Source organism: Xyrauchen texanus, chromosome 1 (assembly GCF_025860055.1).
Source record: "Xyrauchen texanus isolate HMW12.3.18 chromosome 1, RBS_HiC_50CHRs, whole genome shotgun sequence".
Taxonomy (NCBI): Eukaryota; Metazoa; Chordata; class Actinopteri; order Cypriniformes; family Catostomidae; genus Xyrauchen; species Xyrauchen texanus.
The window spans coordinates 36,509,001-36,526,050 of NC_068276.1; the positions used below are offsets into that span (position 1 = coordinate 36,509,001).

The 17,050-nt window shown below is 38.0% G+C and overlaps 1 protein-coding gene across 1 annotated transcript in view; it reads right to left on the bottom strand.

The window, feature by feature from the left end:
- Positions 1-17,050, bottom strand: part of LOC127647377 (activating molecule in BECN1-regulated autophagy protein 1A-like) — a 95,874-nt gene that overhangs the window by 56,755 nt on the left and 22,069 nt on the right. The window contains exons 9-10 of the mRNA XM_052131581.1: positions 4,830-4,904; positions 4,618-4,718 (exon numbers count right to left, since the gene is read on the bottom strand). Of these exons, the coding sequence (XP_051987541.1) occupies positions 4,618-4,718; positions 4,830-4,904 (176 nt within the window). The remainder of the gene's footprint in view (positions 1-4,617; positions 4,719-4,829; positions 4,905-17,050) is intronic.

Here is a 17,050-nt window from a genome sequence, read left to right on the forward strand (position 1 = left end):
CATGAACAACAGATCTAACAGCCTGCATCCTCTTTTACTTTACCCAGAGGCTGTTGCTGAGTGTCGAAGGAATGAAACGGCAATATCGTTTGAAAATGGAGAACCTTAATTGAAATATCAACTCATTAAATATGTTATCAAATTAAATATGTTGACACTTCAGTCAGGAAAAGCCTCGGATATGCCACCCACCAAAGCTTTTAGAACAAATGCATCCATCAAATGTGTTTAAGAAATGTTTGTGATTATATGATTTGCTAGAGAACACATTTAAACATGTAGGTTTTGTTCAGAATGGCTTACATGTATTCTCTATTTCTGCAATATAGTTTGTATAAAGTATGCACTTTTCTGAGGCATTAGAATACCAACATAACCTACTATATTTGAACTGTCATCTTGACCATTCTTTTCAATGTGATGAATGAACCAGAATTAATAGCTGCAATTGTTATCATCTTCTTGACTCATTATTTGATCAGACTACAAAGAGGAATGTCACCTCTATTTTTCGAAGCATGCTCACAATGCCAAAGCCAATTGTGGTCTGATTAATATGTATAAATGCTGGATGAATGCAAGCTACAATTGAATTAGGTCTATTGGTCTGACATCACAGAAATAAGACTGGTAAGATTTCAGCACAACTTAAAAGCATTTACATGACATTTTAAAAAGACAAATTATTTAGTCCAACTGAATTCAAACTTTTCAAGTGCATGTTAACATTCTGATTTTTAACAAATAAATTTTTTATAAAAATGTAAAATAACCACATTTATTTCCATAATAACTGGACGTCACTTGCTGAATTAAACATACATGATAATGTAATGTGAAAACTTTGTAGCATACCACTGCTTGAAATTTGTATTGATGCATAATAGGCTCTGTTTCACATACTATCAAAGTATTCAAAGCAAGTATTCCATTCCAAACATAGCTCTTGTCTCGCTCAACAGCACTCACTATCAGAATCCCCTCACACATATACGGGAAATTCTTTGGGTATGTGACCCCTGACCCCTATATTGTATGTTTTGCCACTGAAAGAATAAAGAGCAGCTGAGGGGCATTACTGATGCTGCACCTTTCAAAAACGGGTCACTACCTGGAGCTGTCCAGAAAGACAGAGACAAGGAACAAGAGAAAAATGGAGAGGGAAAAAGAGACCTCACCTGAACTCTCCATAGACTCAGCTGTGTTTTAAGAGCGGCTCTGCTGGGCCTATTAAGGAAAGCTTACCCAAGGGAATCTTTGTATGGCATGTGGTGTATGTGCTAAACAAGGTCACTGTATGTGTCTCGTACAACTCAGGGCGATTACCAAGAAAAGCACATTTCTTCATAAGAAACAATTACTATTTATAACAGTGCTTTCTAATACGGTAAAAATTTTATTCACACACCAAAACGTAAATAACCAATTTGTCCAAGCAGCAGAATCCTGTCATATGCTTCATAAATACAGCCTCTTCAGCACTGACCCAACAGAGCAGAAGAGAGAGAGAGAGAGAGAGAGAGAGAGAGAGAGAGAGAGAGAGAGTCTGGTGAAAGGACCTTTCCATTAAAGTTAATCGGGTCTGTGCTGCAGTTTTTCATGCTCTGAAAAGTCCATATAAACTGGGTTTCACTCTGACAATGAAAGCCAGAGGGATCTGATAGGCCTGCAGTGCTGGGTGGAGCAGGACTGAATGGATCAGAGTTGGGCTGCATTAGAGAGGATCACTGTACTCCATCAATACCCCTTCATTTATTAGCCACTACATTGTAAAGCCCTCTGGCTCTGGCTTTACCACAGTTCTGATCTGTAGTTAAACAATACTAAATAAACACACATACTAACAAATATTGACGTACCCTTTCAAAGGAAAAGTCCAGAACATATGCACTGTTTTGTTTAGGCTCCAATAATAAATTTTTGGTATCTGACATAATAAAATCTCGGGTTGACGTGCACATAGCTTTGCAATGAGAAATGAAACCGAGCTCTGAGCATGAGAACAGATTATGTACTCTGAACATATTTTGAGACAATAGATAGACGTGACCACACTTCGACTGAATTTTATAATGCACCATGTTGCCTCAAACCTGGTAAAATGGGCTTGAGATACTTAAAATTGTTACCTCAGGATCTTTTTTAATCCTGGGTAAAGGTAATCCTCATGTTCAATGTTTTACACTGTTCCAACCCTGATTTAGCAATTAATCCTAGGTAGTCAGGTTTCAAAATTTCACACAGTACATTTGTAAATCCTGGGTTAACATTATTTAATTCAATGTTAATAACATTAATTGAACAAGTACAGCATGGGACGAGCATGTAACCCATTTCAATAACTTGGAAATGTTGACACGTATATTTGCTCTGGTGAAGTCTTCTGAAACATAGTAGAAAAATAATTATGTTGCATAAGCTGTGCTAGCCCTGCTCTGAAGCAAGGCTTCATTACTCATGGTTAAAAGTGGTCCTGACCCAGGGTTAAGCATAGTGTGAAAAGACTTTAATGTTTATAATATTGCAATTTGGCTTGAACTGGGTTACAACACTTTAAACATGGATTTGTAAGTGCAAAGAATGATCTTTGATCCTTATGCTGCATGGCAACAGTGAAGAGCCAACTGTTAGGCAAGTAAATTAAATTCCTATACTGAACATTGGTGTCTTACATCATATTGCTGTTGCCACAAGTTATTTACCTCACGTGATTTATTGCTTTATTACTGCTGTATTTCACTGTGACATCAGACTTACAGATGGAAAGCCAGTCTAGAGTATGAACTTTTAAAGGTGCACTCAGAAAAAAAAAAGAGTTGTATTCCTAAACAAATTAATTTTAATTAAAATACATATGTATAAAATCGCTCATAAGAGATGAGGACTCTAGTTATATTAGTAACCTTATAAAAGCTGTTTTATTCTACATGGGGCAGAGGCACCCTCATGGGGGCTGCCATTTTAGAATCATATGACAAGCTGAATACTACTCGCTTAATCTCAGTAACCATCTTGTTATTGGACACTTTTACTCTGGGATTAAGTTAATCATGGCTGATTGTGAATAGTGAATTTTTACAATGGTATCTGTATGTGCAAACTATTGATTTTGAATGATGCTGCATCCACACCACTACGTGTCACTGAAAGTCCAAAATGACACAAGCAAAAACAGTGCACCTTTAAAACACTTCAATGAAATAACATTCATAAAACTGGGGGGAGAGTGAGAGATATGGAATTCTGGTCATATGAAAAGAAGTGAGTATACTAACTGTGTACTTACAAACTGTGGGGCTTATATAAATTTGTCTGAGAGTAGTTAGTGAAGGAGAAAGCTTGGAAGGGGGTTGGGGGTGATACGATCTGATTCTTGGATGTTGTGTATTGTAATTCTCTATTTAGAAACCAAAAATTCTATATGATTATAGTTTGCCCTCAGTGTACTTGACAATTACTGAAATCTAAGTTGTAATGTTACAATAAATTGTAGTAATTCATCTTATCACACAAAAACCTGCCAGAAACCTGTAACAACTGTTCCAGCATTGAAATGTGCATGTATTACATCAGAGCTGCATTTTACAGACTGAACAAATGATGCTCTGTTAAGTGAAGCTCTGATGCTCTTTTCTGTGTGAGCTGGATAGGGTTTGGAGAGGAGCATTTCTGAACCTCATCTCACACACTGCAATTAGTGTGGGCTGAAGATGCCTCTCTGTGTGGGAGAGAGGGGGGGAGAGAGAGAGAGAGAGAGAGAGAGTGAGAAAGAGAGAGAGAGAGAGAGAGAGAGAGAGAGAGAGTCAGAGAGAGAGAGAGTCCTTGTGTGCAAAAGCAGCAAACTGTTTTGTAGAAAATTGCATTGTGTTGATTTGGGGAGTGGTATCTTTGAAGTAAAAAGGATATTACAAGGATGTCTGCACACGAAAACACTCAAAAGAGGAAGTAGTTGTAACATCAGTACAACTTTTTTTTTTTTTGTATTAGCAGTACTGGCATAAACAAACAATGTCTGGATATTTACATTCAATCTCCATCTGTTACTTCCACACTTTTAAAAGTTGTTGACTGTAGGTGACAAAGATGTTCAATGGCATATCAGATGCAGCTGGTTGAGGCATTTTTCAAAAAATAACCCTGTGCTGTATAATTTGCCCATAATTTGCTTTACATTTGGGCTCTTTGGAGTCCATCTGAAATGCAAGCTGCATCTCATGTTACATCCCATGAGATAACACGAACATTCGACAGGGAAAATACTTGTCAACCTTGTTGATAATACAAACTTTTCATTCCAGCCCTAATACTAAATAACTTCTTTTGTGTAAGACAGAAAAAAAAATCTTATGTGTTTGAAGCAAAACAAGTATGAATAGATAATGAACTATCTCTTTAATGCGGCAAAGTCAAAGCTAATTCGACTGTAGCAAAAGAGCTCTGCTGAGAGCCCTCCTAGCCAAAATAGCACAGCGAGTGGGCGTATTAGTGCTTGTCATCGACCTTACACAGGACATTACACAAACATTTTTGGGAAGTTTCATACCTAAAAATCCTTCAACTAGTTTACGACCCATCTAATATTAGATAACTTCCAGGTATGTTAGAGGGCGAACATACCTGCGAGGACTCTATTGACAGATGAGTGTGTTGCCAGGCCTGGCTGCCCTCTCTCGTGGAAGATTCCAGCATGTGGCAAAAACTCAGGGAGGAGGAACCGTCTGAGAGCGAGAAAGTGAAATAATATGAGAAAGGCTTCAAGATTTGAGGTTGTGTAACACATTAGAATGCATTTCTGTGGAATAAACAGACTAAAAATGTCCTCTTCTTACCTAGGGACAAAGCGACCAAGGGATGGGGCAGACGTACGTGCATTACGGTGAGCCCAATGTCTGCTTCCATTGTCCCTAAACACAAACACACATATGCAGAACAACAATCAGCAACAATAATCAATAGGTCAATACAACCTGCTTAAAATTATTTGTCTGTTGTAATTATGTTAAGTTGAGTAAAAGTTTGAAAACACTTAAATCTACCCCATAACTAGAGCAAATGTCTCTCCAATCACTTCTCAGATGAGTGAGAACATTAATACGCTTACAAGGTAAGAGTGGGAATGATTGATAGACAGAAAAGAGGACATTTATGGTAGATATAAATATTAATATGAAGGCTAACTGAAAGACTGATGGGTTTCGTAAGTATTCTGATGAATATGGATCTGTGGTCCCAAGCGGCAGTGAATGCTGAACTCTTCAGCCAGCGGGTGGAATTATTCATCAGCTCAGAGGAGGGCATCTAATCCGTGCCAAAAAAAAAGAGAAAGAGCAGGGCAGAGGGGATGCGTGGTTTGGAGTGGAGAGAAAAGCTTATATTGAACTAGTGGAGGAGTTGGAGGGATGGAAAGAGAGAAATGTTTTGGTGTGTTAATGGTCCCGTCAATGGAAGCTCTTAACACAGCCCTGAACGCAGACCTCTGCCTGCTTTGTAAAACACATATTTGCATATTTAAAATGTGTTGGGACTTCATAGAGTCACTTAAATAATAAATTATTGGATATAATAAAAGTATATACTGGAAAAGTTTTATTGCTTAGTGACAATTCAGACAAGTGTTCTTGCACTGAAAACAAATAGTGCTGAGAAATACCGCACCTGTGCGAGATGCTGAAATGAACAGCAAGACGCAGTTCAATGGTCAAAGTCATTATCTAGCACTGCATGGGAAAAGAAACGGAAGAAAAATGTGTTCTGTGTGAACAGCCCCTGAGTAAATGCAACAAATATTCTATTATAAAACACAACAGAGTAGAAGAAATATTCTTTCCTGATTTATAAAATACAATTGTGCAGTAGACAAGAAAAAAAGCAGTGAGCACACAGCAGCACATTACTCTATCTCATCTGAATCAGACAAAGAGCATTTCAATCCAAGATGAAATGCTCATAAAATGTGTAGGTGCTAGGGGCAAATATGATACAATTGTTGGCAAGCTCAATAGCAGGGTGGTTGAAAAACAGAAGTGATAAGATTCTGGCATTTAGAGCCTTGCTTGTATGTTTGTTGGGTTGCCTAGCAACAAAAGAGAAAAATAAATCCATAGAGATTTTTGGGCACGGATGTGAGCAGGTAGGATTCAGGAACAATCCCCTATAACAGGCCTAATGTGTCTGTGCTTGTTTACTTACTCGAACTCTTCAAATTCAGCCTCGCTGTTCTCTATGCTGGGGGCGGGGCCAGGGGAGAGGCTGTCTGGATTAGAGGAGAGGGGTCGGGGTCTGCTGGGGTGACGGAGAGAGCGCTGACGAATGCCACCACGACGAGACAGATACTGGATCATACTGATTGCTTTTGGATTACTTCTGAACTTTTTCTTGTTTATTTGATGTAGGGATGTCCCGATACCATTTGTTTGAGAACAGGTACGAGTACCGCTACTTTTTTTAGTACTCGCCAATACCGAAATCTTTTTTTTTTTTTTTACTCAATATCAACATTTTTAATTAAGTTTTATCATCAAAATTGTGTTTAACTTAATTAAAAATTGAATCAAATGAAAGTATAACAATTAATTTTCAACATAAAATTTTATTATTTTTATCAAGTGAAGTGATTTTATACAGAACATCACAGCACAATCCAAAATAACATTAAAGTTATATTTGTCAAATAAAGTGTTGCAAAATAGAGCATCACAGATGTGAGATATACCTTAAATATAATACAGTTACTATTGATTTATTATTATTATTAGTAGTAGTAGTAGTACAACAGTAATTACATAACTATACAGTTATAGAGATCTTTTTCTGTCATACTTTTTTCATTTAAATTGAGCTTTTATTTTGCCAGAGCTTTTATTTTGAAGTGTTTCTTTGTTTTAGACCAAGGAACTCTTTCTGAACGAGTTAATCACGGCAGATTCCCAATCCAGAAAAGTCGGTTGAAACGTGAATCACAGTGATTATAACCCGCAAAAGGCTACTATACAACAAATAAATATGTAGTCTTTATATGACTTGTGCTAAAAAGTTAATTAGCACTCTGCCTGCTTTCATCTGCTACAAACCTGCCTGTTTTTTCCATGTATGAGCCAAGGATCTCTTAAAGGTATGAGTCTCTATGTCACCACAACACCAGCTCTACACATCACAAACATTCATGTTTAAAATGCTGCACGTGCAAACACAGCTTTTGCTGTTAAATAATCAAACTAGGACATGACGTGATTTTAATCTGTGCGCTTAATGTTTACGTAATGACATTTGTATGTCAGATGGTACCTGTTTTAAGTATCAGAGCATTTTTACAAGTACAAGTACATGAGCGCGGTATCGGACCCGATTCACGATGCTACTAGGGTTGCAGCGGTATACCGGTTTCATGGTATACCACGGTTTGAAAATTGACGGTTTTGTACCTGTCCAAATGGTTTTGTACCATGGAAATGTACCATGTACATTTGCTTATCTACGGTATTGAGAAAAAAATGCAACCGGACGGAGAATCTCATTTGCGCGGAGAAAATGTCTGAGAGAAGCAAGGTGAGGGGGTCTGACATGATTGTGTGTTAAAGCAGTGTTTCTCAACTGGTCTATTCGGACTGGGTCGCGGACAGCAGGGAAAGAGCAATGCCATGGTTCTCCCATTGAAGATATTTCAGCGGCCGCCCAAGATATAGACTATTTAGGACTGCCGACGTAGATGTAAACAGCTAAAGCAGACATGGGCACCATACGGCCCGCGGGCTGGATTAGGCTCATTTATCATAAAAGCGTTTTTATTTTTCATTGGATATTTCAGTTAACTTGCATTGGGACGTCACACGGCTCCACAAGCATTTAACATGCTCAAGGTTGCCAGATAAGAGATGAAACACCCCAAGTTTAAGATTTATACTTGCGCAAATTGGAAATATTCCGCCTAATGTTATACTTATTTTGTGCAATCTGGCAACCATGCACGTCTCGTGTGCAATATTCTGCTCAAGGAAAAGTCTTATACAGCTACTCCGTGTCCATTCTTGAGGCTGCTTGTGATGTTTGGTGCTACTAATTTTGCAGGTAAACCTTCTCAGTGATTAAATTAAATATAAAAGTAGATCTCGGCATCATTGACATGTGAGCAAAAGCAAGCCGGAGACAAATATGCATATGTATTTTTTATTTTAAGTCCCTTTGCACCTGTATGTTAATCTAACTAGCTAGTATTTATTTTTCATAAATACATTAATTTATTATTATAATTATTACCATTATTTAAGACTAGCACACTGACCTAATCATGGTAATGAGGAGCCTTTCCTTCTGTGTAATGTGTATAAATATGTGATATTAAGGAAGAAAATGGGATAATAATGGGCTCATATAAGTAAATATGCTCTTCAATTTTTAAAAGGGGGAGAGAAAACTTCCTGCAGATTTTGACATCAACAACAAAAATATTGTCACTTAATGCATGTCCTTGTACTGGAAAACCATGAACAAAACTATGCAACATAAAAGGAAATGCAACCCAGGATACATTAAATACAGGTTATGTTTGATCTATGAATCTATCGACACTTGATTTCCAATGTCAAATCTGTCCTGAAGCAAAACCAGTTGAGAAGCACTGAGATAAAGGGACAGACAGGAGCAGTCTAACTGTCGTGCACTTACAATATATGTTAAATATTAATAATCATAGGACATTACTTCAAAAACTCACACAGCCGATGTTATTTTTCATTTAGTAGTTCATTTAACATGTACATTTACATGCTTTAGTTAAATAACATGTTATATTTACATGCTATTTTTTAATCATGTTTATAATTAGATTTATTATTATAATTCTGTTAGCTTTCTTATATTTTCTATTTATTTATTTTCAAAAGGGAGACTTTTTTTTACACATATGTACCAAGAGTGGACGCCGCATCATTCTTAAAGTGTAACACATACTTCAATAAAATAAATGGTTTCAAGTTTCAATTATAATAAAGTGATTGCTCAAAAATAAATAAATAAATAACCCTTCTGTTTTCACTAATAATAGTAATTGTGTAATACCGTATACCGTGATACTGTGAAACCATGAAATTTTCTGAGACGGTTATCATACCGTGAAAATCTCATACCATTGCAACCCTACTCGCTACTGGTTTCTGAGTGAAATAAAATGTTAGTTAATATGTTCTTACTATTTATGGCATTGAAAATGCCATTTGTGGTAACACATCAGACAAGTTAAATATGTGAATCAACATCAAACAAAAAAAACGAAAGTTTCTCAAAAGTTATTACAAAAGCACATTCACGTACGTTTTAATCGAAATAGAAAAGCAATTCGCGAAACTGAAACTAACTTGACCACATTAATGCAGTTGGTTAGGCAATTCCATGTCCCCTCCATTTGAAAACACCCAAAGACATACCAAATATATATCAGCTGGAGGCTGATGACAAACCACTTTCTATATACGTTATGGGATGGTTCACTCAAAAATTAAGCGCGCGCACACACACACAGTATTCTTAAGGTGAAAGGAAAGTGTCAGAGTGTAAGTTGTTATTTGCATGTGAATGAAGATGCTTTTTTTCAGTATGTTCAACATAAATGTTGAATTCTGAATGTTTATTTTCATTATTTATTTTTTGTTGGAAAAGCACTTTCTGTATTAGCTTAAAGCCCCCAAGTTTACAATAGTTACTGTATTCTTTCAATAGCTCTAAGAAAGGGTGGCTGGGTGACCTTTTTATTTTTTTTTATTGAATGCTAGACATCAGAATGCATTATTTTGCTCTTGTACACTTTTACTTGAATTTTATTTTTGAATTTTGAGTTTAAGAAAAAGGTGAGTGGCAGAGTGTATTACTATATGTTGTTGTTATTTTTATGTTTCAGTAAGCTAGGACTATGTGTTTTCAAGGCTTCAAGGTTTAATTGAATGCTACCTCTGACTAAGAATGCATTACTTTGCACTTGTATAGTCTTTTGTTTTGGAATTTTAAGAGCAATAAACATATATTGCAATGTTAAGGAATTTTTTTTTTTTCATTCAGATATGTAAATCAACATGTATAAATTGCTATTAGTCAATTAATGGGGAGATAATCGAATCGAAATCGAATCGGACTGGAAAAATGAATCGTTAGATTAATCGATGCATCGAAAAATAATCGCTAGATTAATCGTTTAAAAAATAATAGTTTATCCTAGCCCTACGTAATATATTTACATGCCCACAGCAAGCTATGTCCTTCACAAAGTCAATGGAGTTTGTGGGTCATCTTGTTGTGCTCCTGTTGCAGCCAAGTGGACCGGCTCACCGAACATTCGCTTGACTGTTTGAAGAATCTGTGCAATCTTTATGTGCTGGCTCCGTCTTGCAGCTGGAGTTTATTTTGTAGAGTAGCACAGCTTCAGGTCAATATTATGGATGAATCTACATGCTCTTTGTGCTTGGTCCACCTATCGGCTGGAGTTTATTTTGTAGAGCAACACCTTCAGGAAAGTTTTGTGGATGAATCTACACGCTCTTTGTGTTTGCTCCAGTTACTTTTGTGGAGTATTTCTTGCAAAGTCATTAGAGTAAGTAATTTGCTTGCATTCATGTTGAAGCCGAGTGGACCGGCTCACAGAACATTCGCTTGACTGTTTGAGAAATCCGCGCACCTCTTTTTTTGTGCTGGTTCTGCCTAGTGGCTGGAGTTTATTTTGTAGAATGTCACACCTTCAGGACAGTTTTATGGATGAATCTACCTGCTCTTTCTGTTTATTCCGCCTATTGGCTGGAGTTTGTTGGATAGAATATATTTTGCTTTGTAATTTTGTCTTCAAAAATGTGTATAGAAACACCAGACTTGAGCAATCCAAAGGCAAAATTGTCACAGGGGTTCTCGTAGGTGTGCATGGACTGTTTGAGTTTTGAGGGATGGAAGCCAGTTGCCACTGTCGAGTGCACGTTTTACTTTTTTCTGTTTGTTTTGTTCCGGGGGATGTTTGGATTTTGTGGGTAGCACTAATGTTGGAATGTGGTTTTTATAATATTGTTTTTGACACACAATCAAATTTTTCTTATATGTAAAAATGTCAGATATTAATATGAGTCTCTCTCCTTGAGGAATGTGAATGGGTTGGGGCACCCCATATAAAGAAGGAAGGTTATTTCTCTTCTTAAGCGTAAGAAATATAATATAGTATTTCTTCATGACACGCACATATCTCTTCAGGAAGCTGAAAAATTTGGGAAGATATGGTGTGGGATTTTTTTTTTATAGTGCTGGCTCGAGTAAGAATGTGTAGCCTGCTAAAGCAACACTGATGCTTCACAGGATGTGTAAAAAATCTTGGTCTTACAGATATCTGGAGACTTTTGAACCCATCTAGTAGGGACTATAATTTTTTTTCATCAGTCCATAAGATTTACTCTAGAATAGATTTATTTAATATATACAGTATCTCACAAAAGTGAGTACACCCCTCACATTTTTGTAAATATTTGATTATATCTTTTCATGTGACAACACTGAAGAAATTACACTTGTAATTTCAATGTAAATTGTACAATGTAAAGTAGTAAGTGTACAGCTTCTATAACAGTGCAAATTTGCTGTCCACTCAACCACACAGCCATTAATATCATGTGACTCGTTAGTGTTACAAGGTCTCAGGTGTGAATGGGGAGCAGGTGTGTTAAATTTGGTGTCATCGCTCTCGCACTCCCTCATACTGGTCACTGGAAGTTCAACATGGCACCTCATGGCAAAGAACTCCCTGAGGATCTGAAGAAAATAATTGTTGATCTACATAAAGATGGCCTAGGCTATAAGAAGATTGCCAAGACCCTGACACTGAGCTGTAGCACAGTGGCCAAGACCATACAGCAGTTTAACAGGACAGGTTCCACTCAGAACAGGCCTCGCCATGGTCAACCAAAGAAGTTGAGTGCACGTGCTCAGAGTCATATCCAGAGGTTGTCTTTGGGATATAGACGTATGAGTGCTGCCAGCATTGCTGCAGAGGCTGAAGGGGTGGGGGGGTCAGCCTGTCAGTGCTCAGACCATATGCCGCACACTGCATCAAATTGGTCTGCATGGCTGTCGTCCCAGAAGGAAGCCTCTTCTAAAGATGATGCACAAGAAAGCCTGCAAACAGTTTGCTGAAGACAAGCAGACCACAGGACATGGATTACTGGAACCATGTCCTGTGGTCTGATGAGACCAAGATAAACTTATTTGGTTCAGATGGCGTCAAGCGTGTGTGGCGGAAACCAAGTGAGGAGTACAAAGACAAGTGTGTCTTGCCTACAGTCAAGCATGGTGGTGGGAGTGTCATGGTCTGGGGCTGCATGAGTGCTGCCAGCTCTGGGGAGCTACAATTCATTGAGGGAACCATGAATGCCAACATGTACTGTGACATACTGAAGCAGAGCATGATACCCTCCCTTCGGAGACTGGGACGCAGGGCAGTATTCCAGCATGATAACGACCCCAAACACACCTTCAAGATGACCACTGCCTTGCTGAAGAAGCTGAGGGTGAAGGTGATGGAATGGCAAAGCATGTCTCCAGACCTAAACCCTATTGAGCATCTGTGGGGCATCCTCAAATGGAAGGTGGAGGAGCACAAGGTCTCCTGTGAAGCTCTGGTGAACTCCATGCCCAAGAGGCTTAAAGCAGTGCTGGAAAATAATGGTGGCCACACAAAATATTGACACTTTGGGCACAATTTGGACATTTTCTCTTAGGGGTGTACTCCCTTTTGTTGCCAGAGGTTTAGACATTAATGGCAGTGTGTTGAGTTATTTTGAGGGGACAGCAAATTTACACTGTTGTAAAAGCCGCTGTTATGTCATTTCTTCAGTGTTGTCACATGAAAAGATTTAATCAGATATTTACAAAAATGTGAGGTCTACACTTATGTGAGATACTGTATATATCTATATCCTCATTTCATCCGTTGTTGATTGCTCAATAGAAACATTTTAGTCTTATTTAGTCTCACACTTTAGTTGCCCTGCTGTGTTTAGAGGTGTTGCTACATATGGATAAAAATAAATCATATAGTTGGAGCTTTAATGCAAAATCCTGAATTCCAACACATGTTAAATGCTGAAATCAATGTCTATATGGAGACCAACCGGTCCTCAGTATCTTCTGTGGAAGTGGCTTGGGAGGCACTTGTAAGGCAGTTCTTAGGGGCCATATCATACAGTAAAAAAATCCAAAGCACAAGAACTCGTGGAATTGGAAGAGAAGATAGATAGGCTAGATATATAAAACAGAGAGACTTTTTCTATCATTACCTCAGTAAAATCTGCTGGTGGTGAAATATTTACCTCGGCCATTGATATTAATAATGCTTTTGAAGAATTCTATCTTGATCTCTACAGAACCACGTCTTCATCTACTGATGAAGATATTAGAAACTTTGTGGAACCATTAGAACTTCCTAAACTGATGACTGAGCAAAAATAAATAACCTTGATTCTGCGATAAACCCTGGAGGAGCAAGGCTCCAGGACTAGGCGGCTTTACTGATACATTTTTTAGATCTTATGCTACAGAACAGGCCCCACTTTTGCTAGAACTTTATACGAAATCATCCGCCAACCATGACACAAGCCCGGATCAGACTGATTCGTAAATAGGACAAAGATCTAAGCGAGTGTAAGAGTTACCATCCAATTTCCTAGATGCTAAAATATTGTCAAAAATTGTGGCTAACCGATTAAGTTTTGATATCTCATACATATAGATCAGGTGGGGTTTATTCGGGGTCACAGTTCTTCAGATAACATTAGGCATTTCATCAATATCATGTGGTCAGTGGCGAATGATCAGACTCTGGTCGCTGCCATCTCATTTGATGCAGAAGATTTTGGAAATATACGGGTTTGAGATTACTTTTATTGGATGGATTAAGTTACTTTATAGACAAATTAATTAATTTCAGATTATTTTACGCTGGATAGGGGCACTCAACAGGGCTGCCCTCTTTCCCCATTATTGTTCTGTCTTGCCCTGGAACAATTAGCAGCTGTGGTAAGAAAGGAGGATGATTTTCCAGGGGTGGTGCAGCTTTTGCTTTATGTAGATTATATTTTATTATTTATCTCCGACCCTACTAGATCTATACCTTGCCTATGTAAATTATGAATTACTTTTCTTTCTTTTTTTTTTAAATTAGTATAAATCCGAAGCTTTGGCTCTGACAGCGTACTGCCCAGTAACAGCTTTTCAGCCGGGTGCCTTCCAGTGGCCCAAACATGGCATTAAGTATTTGGGTATTTTATTCCCAGCTAATTTGTGTGATTTAGTTCATTTTGACTTTTAATAAAAAAGGTTTTTGATTGATGTGGGCAGGTGGGCTTCATTACATTTATCTATTATTGGAAAGGTTAATGGTCTTAAAATGAATTGTATTCCAAAATTCAACTACCTGCTACAATCTGTCCTTATAGATGTTCCCCTCTCTTTTTTTCAAGCAATTTGATAGCATAGTGAAGTCCTTCATTTGGAATGGTGAACTTCCCAGATTACATGTAAATAAGTTACATAGGCCCAATTGACAAAGGTAGGATAGGCCTACCAAAGATTTTGTTTTATTATTATGCATTCGCTCTCAGACATTTGGCTCATTTGTCACTTCCACCTGAGAGAGCCCCTCCCTGGTTTTGTATTGAACAGAGGAAATTCTTACCCCTATTTTGCCATTGCAAAGCCTTTCTATCAAACTAACTGGAGAAGTTAAGTTACACCCCGTCATCTCGCATTTGCACGTGGTATGGACAAAAGTGTCCAGTGTTTAATTAAGACACTTATTTAAATGTTGCTTTGAGAATATGGCTGAACCCAAATTTATTTATTACTAAGTCTCCTTTCTGCTGGACAGAGTGGATTGTGAGGGAGGTTAATATGCTCTGTGGCCTATATGAGAGTAGAGTGTTGAGATTCTTTGAAAATATGGTTCAACATTTTGGGATCCCTAGGTCTAAATTCTTTAGGTATTTACAGCTGCGCCACTTGATGTGTACTATTTTTGGGAGTAGCAAACAAACCCCTAATATGGCAGATACTCTGGGAGTGGTGATTACTGCTTTTGGAAAAGGTCATGAGGCATCAGTGTATTACTCCCTGCTAATTCAGAGTCTGGGTACGGAGATTCAACTTCTCTCAGGAGATTATGGGAGAAAATGTTAAACTTGATATTGTGAGTAGGGAGTGTGGGAGACTACAATCTAGAGATGCAAGGGTGCGCTTCATGAAATGTAAGATTTTACATCATTCTATTGGAATCTTGATTGTATAGGCTTGGTCTTAAAGACACACCCACCTGCTGGCAATGCCAATTAGAAGTTGGGGACACATCCCATGTTTTTTGGTAGTGTTAAGATAAAAAAATTAGTTGAGGGTTCAGAGTTTTATGAGTGATGTATTGGACGCTCATGTTTAATTTTGCCCCAGATTCCATATTTTAGGCAATTTGGTGGTCATTAATATAGGGGATAAATTAATAAAAATTGGGTCCTAACCAGTGTTATGATCGGCAGGCAGGGCATCATTTGGGGGATGGAAGTCTGGAGCGCCCTCTTTTCAGGGGTGGTCCATAGAGATGTGGCAGGGTGGTGGCATTCGAAGAAATTTCATATAGAAGGCAGGGAAATTTGTATTTATTTAATAAAAAATGGGGCAGCTATTTGGAATTTCTGGAAGGCTCTCATGGAGGGGAAGTGGAGAGAGATGTGTAGTTTTAAATGTGCGTGATGTTAATTTTTTTATTTATATATATATTTTTTTTATTTATTTATGTATTCTCAAGTTGGAACACAGGAATATTTGTTGAGGGTCAGAGTGGGGTTGGGGATTGGGAGGAGTGAAGCGAATAATGGCGGTTAAACGTTGAATCGATGTATATATGTTTGCTTTTCTGTTTCATTTGTCTGAATCAATAAAGAGTGCTAATCAGAAAAATCGATGATTGTTGGCACCAGACAAGCTGGTATTTCTTTAACTGCTGATCTTCTGAGATTATCACACACAAAAGTCTTAAGAATTTACTCAGAATTGTGCCAAAAACAAAAAACGTCCAGTGAGACCACAGAGAATGGCCAAACTGGATCGAACTGACAATGTCTATGGTAACTCTCAGTACAATTGTGGTGAGAAGAATATCATCTCAAAATGCTTCTCTGAAAATAGCAAGCTCTGAACTTTTAAATACTTCTCCTAGTGTGGCTGGCACCAAATTTGTGCCAAGACATTGTAGAGGAACAGTTTTGAACAGATCTTTGATATTTTGAACAGCAAAGCATTACATTTATGGCTAAAAATGTGAAACAGGAAGTTCCTTATATCTTCTGTGGGCTTGTATGATTTTGATGAAAATTCAGATGTATGTTTGGTAATGGGGCTGATCACATTATTGCGGGTTACATTCTTAGTGCCACCAACTGGCAGAAGGAAGTATGGCACTTTCAACAGGCTTTGAAATAGCCCTCTTTTGTTTACATGAATTGCTTCAAAATTCTTTAGAATAATGTCAAGACACTGATGATGTAAATCTGTAAAGGGATATTTGATATCTTAAATACTGTTGCCATGGAAACACATGTATTGTTATTACTCCTTTCTTCTTTATTTGGTTGTTTTTGAGGCACTTGGCTTTTTATCCCAATTTGGAATGCCCAATTCCCACTACTTACTAGGTCCTCAATCTGGGTGGTGGAAGGCAAGTCTCAGTTGCCTGAGACAGTCAAGCACCCCATTAAGAGCGAGAACCACTGATCAGGACCACAAGGAGTTTACCCTATGTGACTCTACCATCCCTATCAACCAGGCCAATTTGGTTGCTTAGGAGACCTGGCTGGAGTTACTCAGCACACCCTGGATTCAAACTCCTACCTCCAGGGGTGGTAGTCATCGTCAATACTCGCTGAGCTACACAGGACCCCCCTTTTTGAGGCACTAGGCATGCTTTAAATTTCATGACATTTTGCAAACACATCAGAGTCGTTTGCCATTAGGGCTGGCAAAAGTTCATGCATGGGCATGTAGTGGGGGG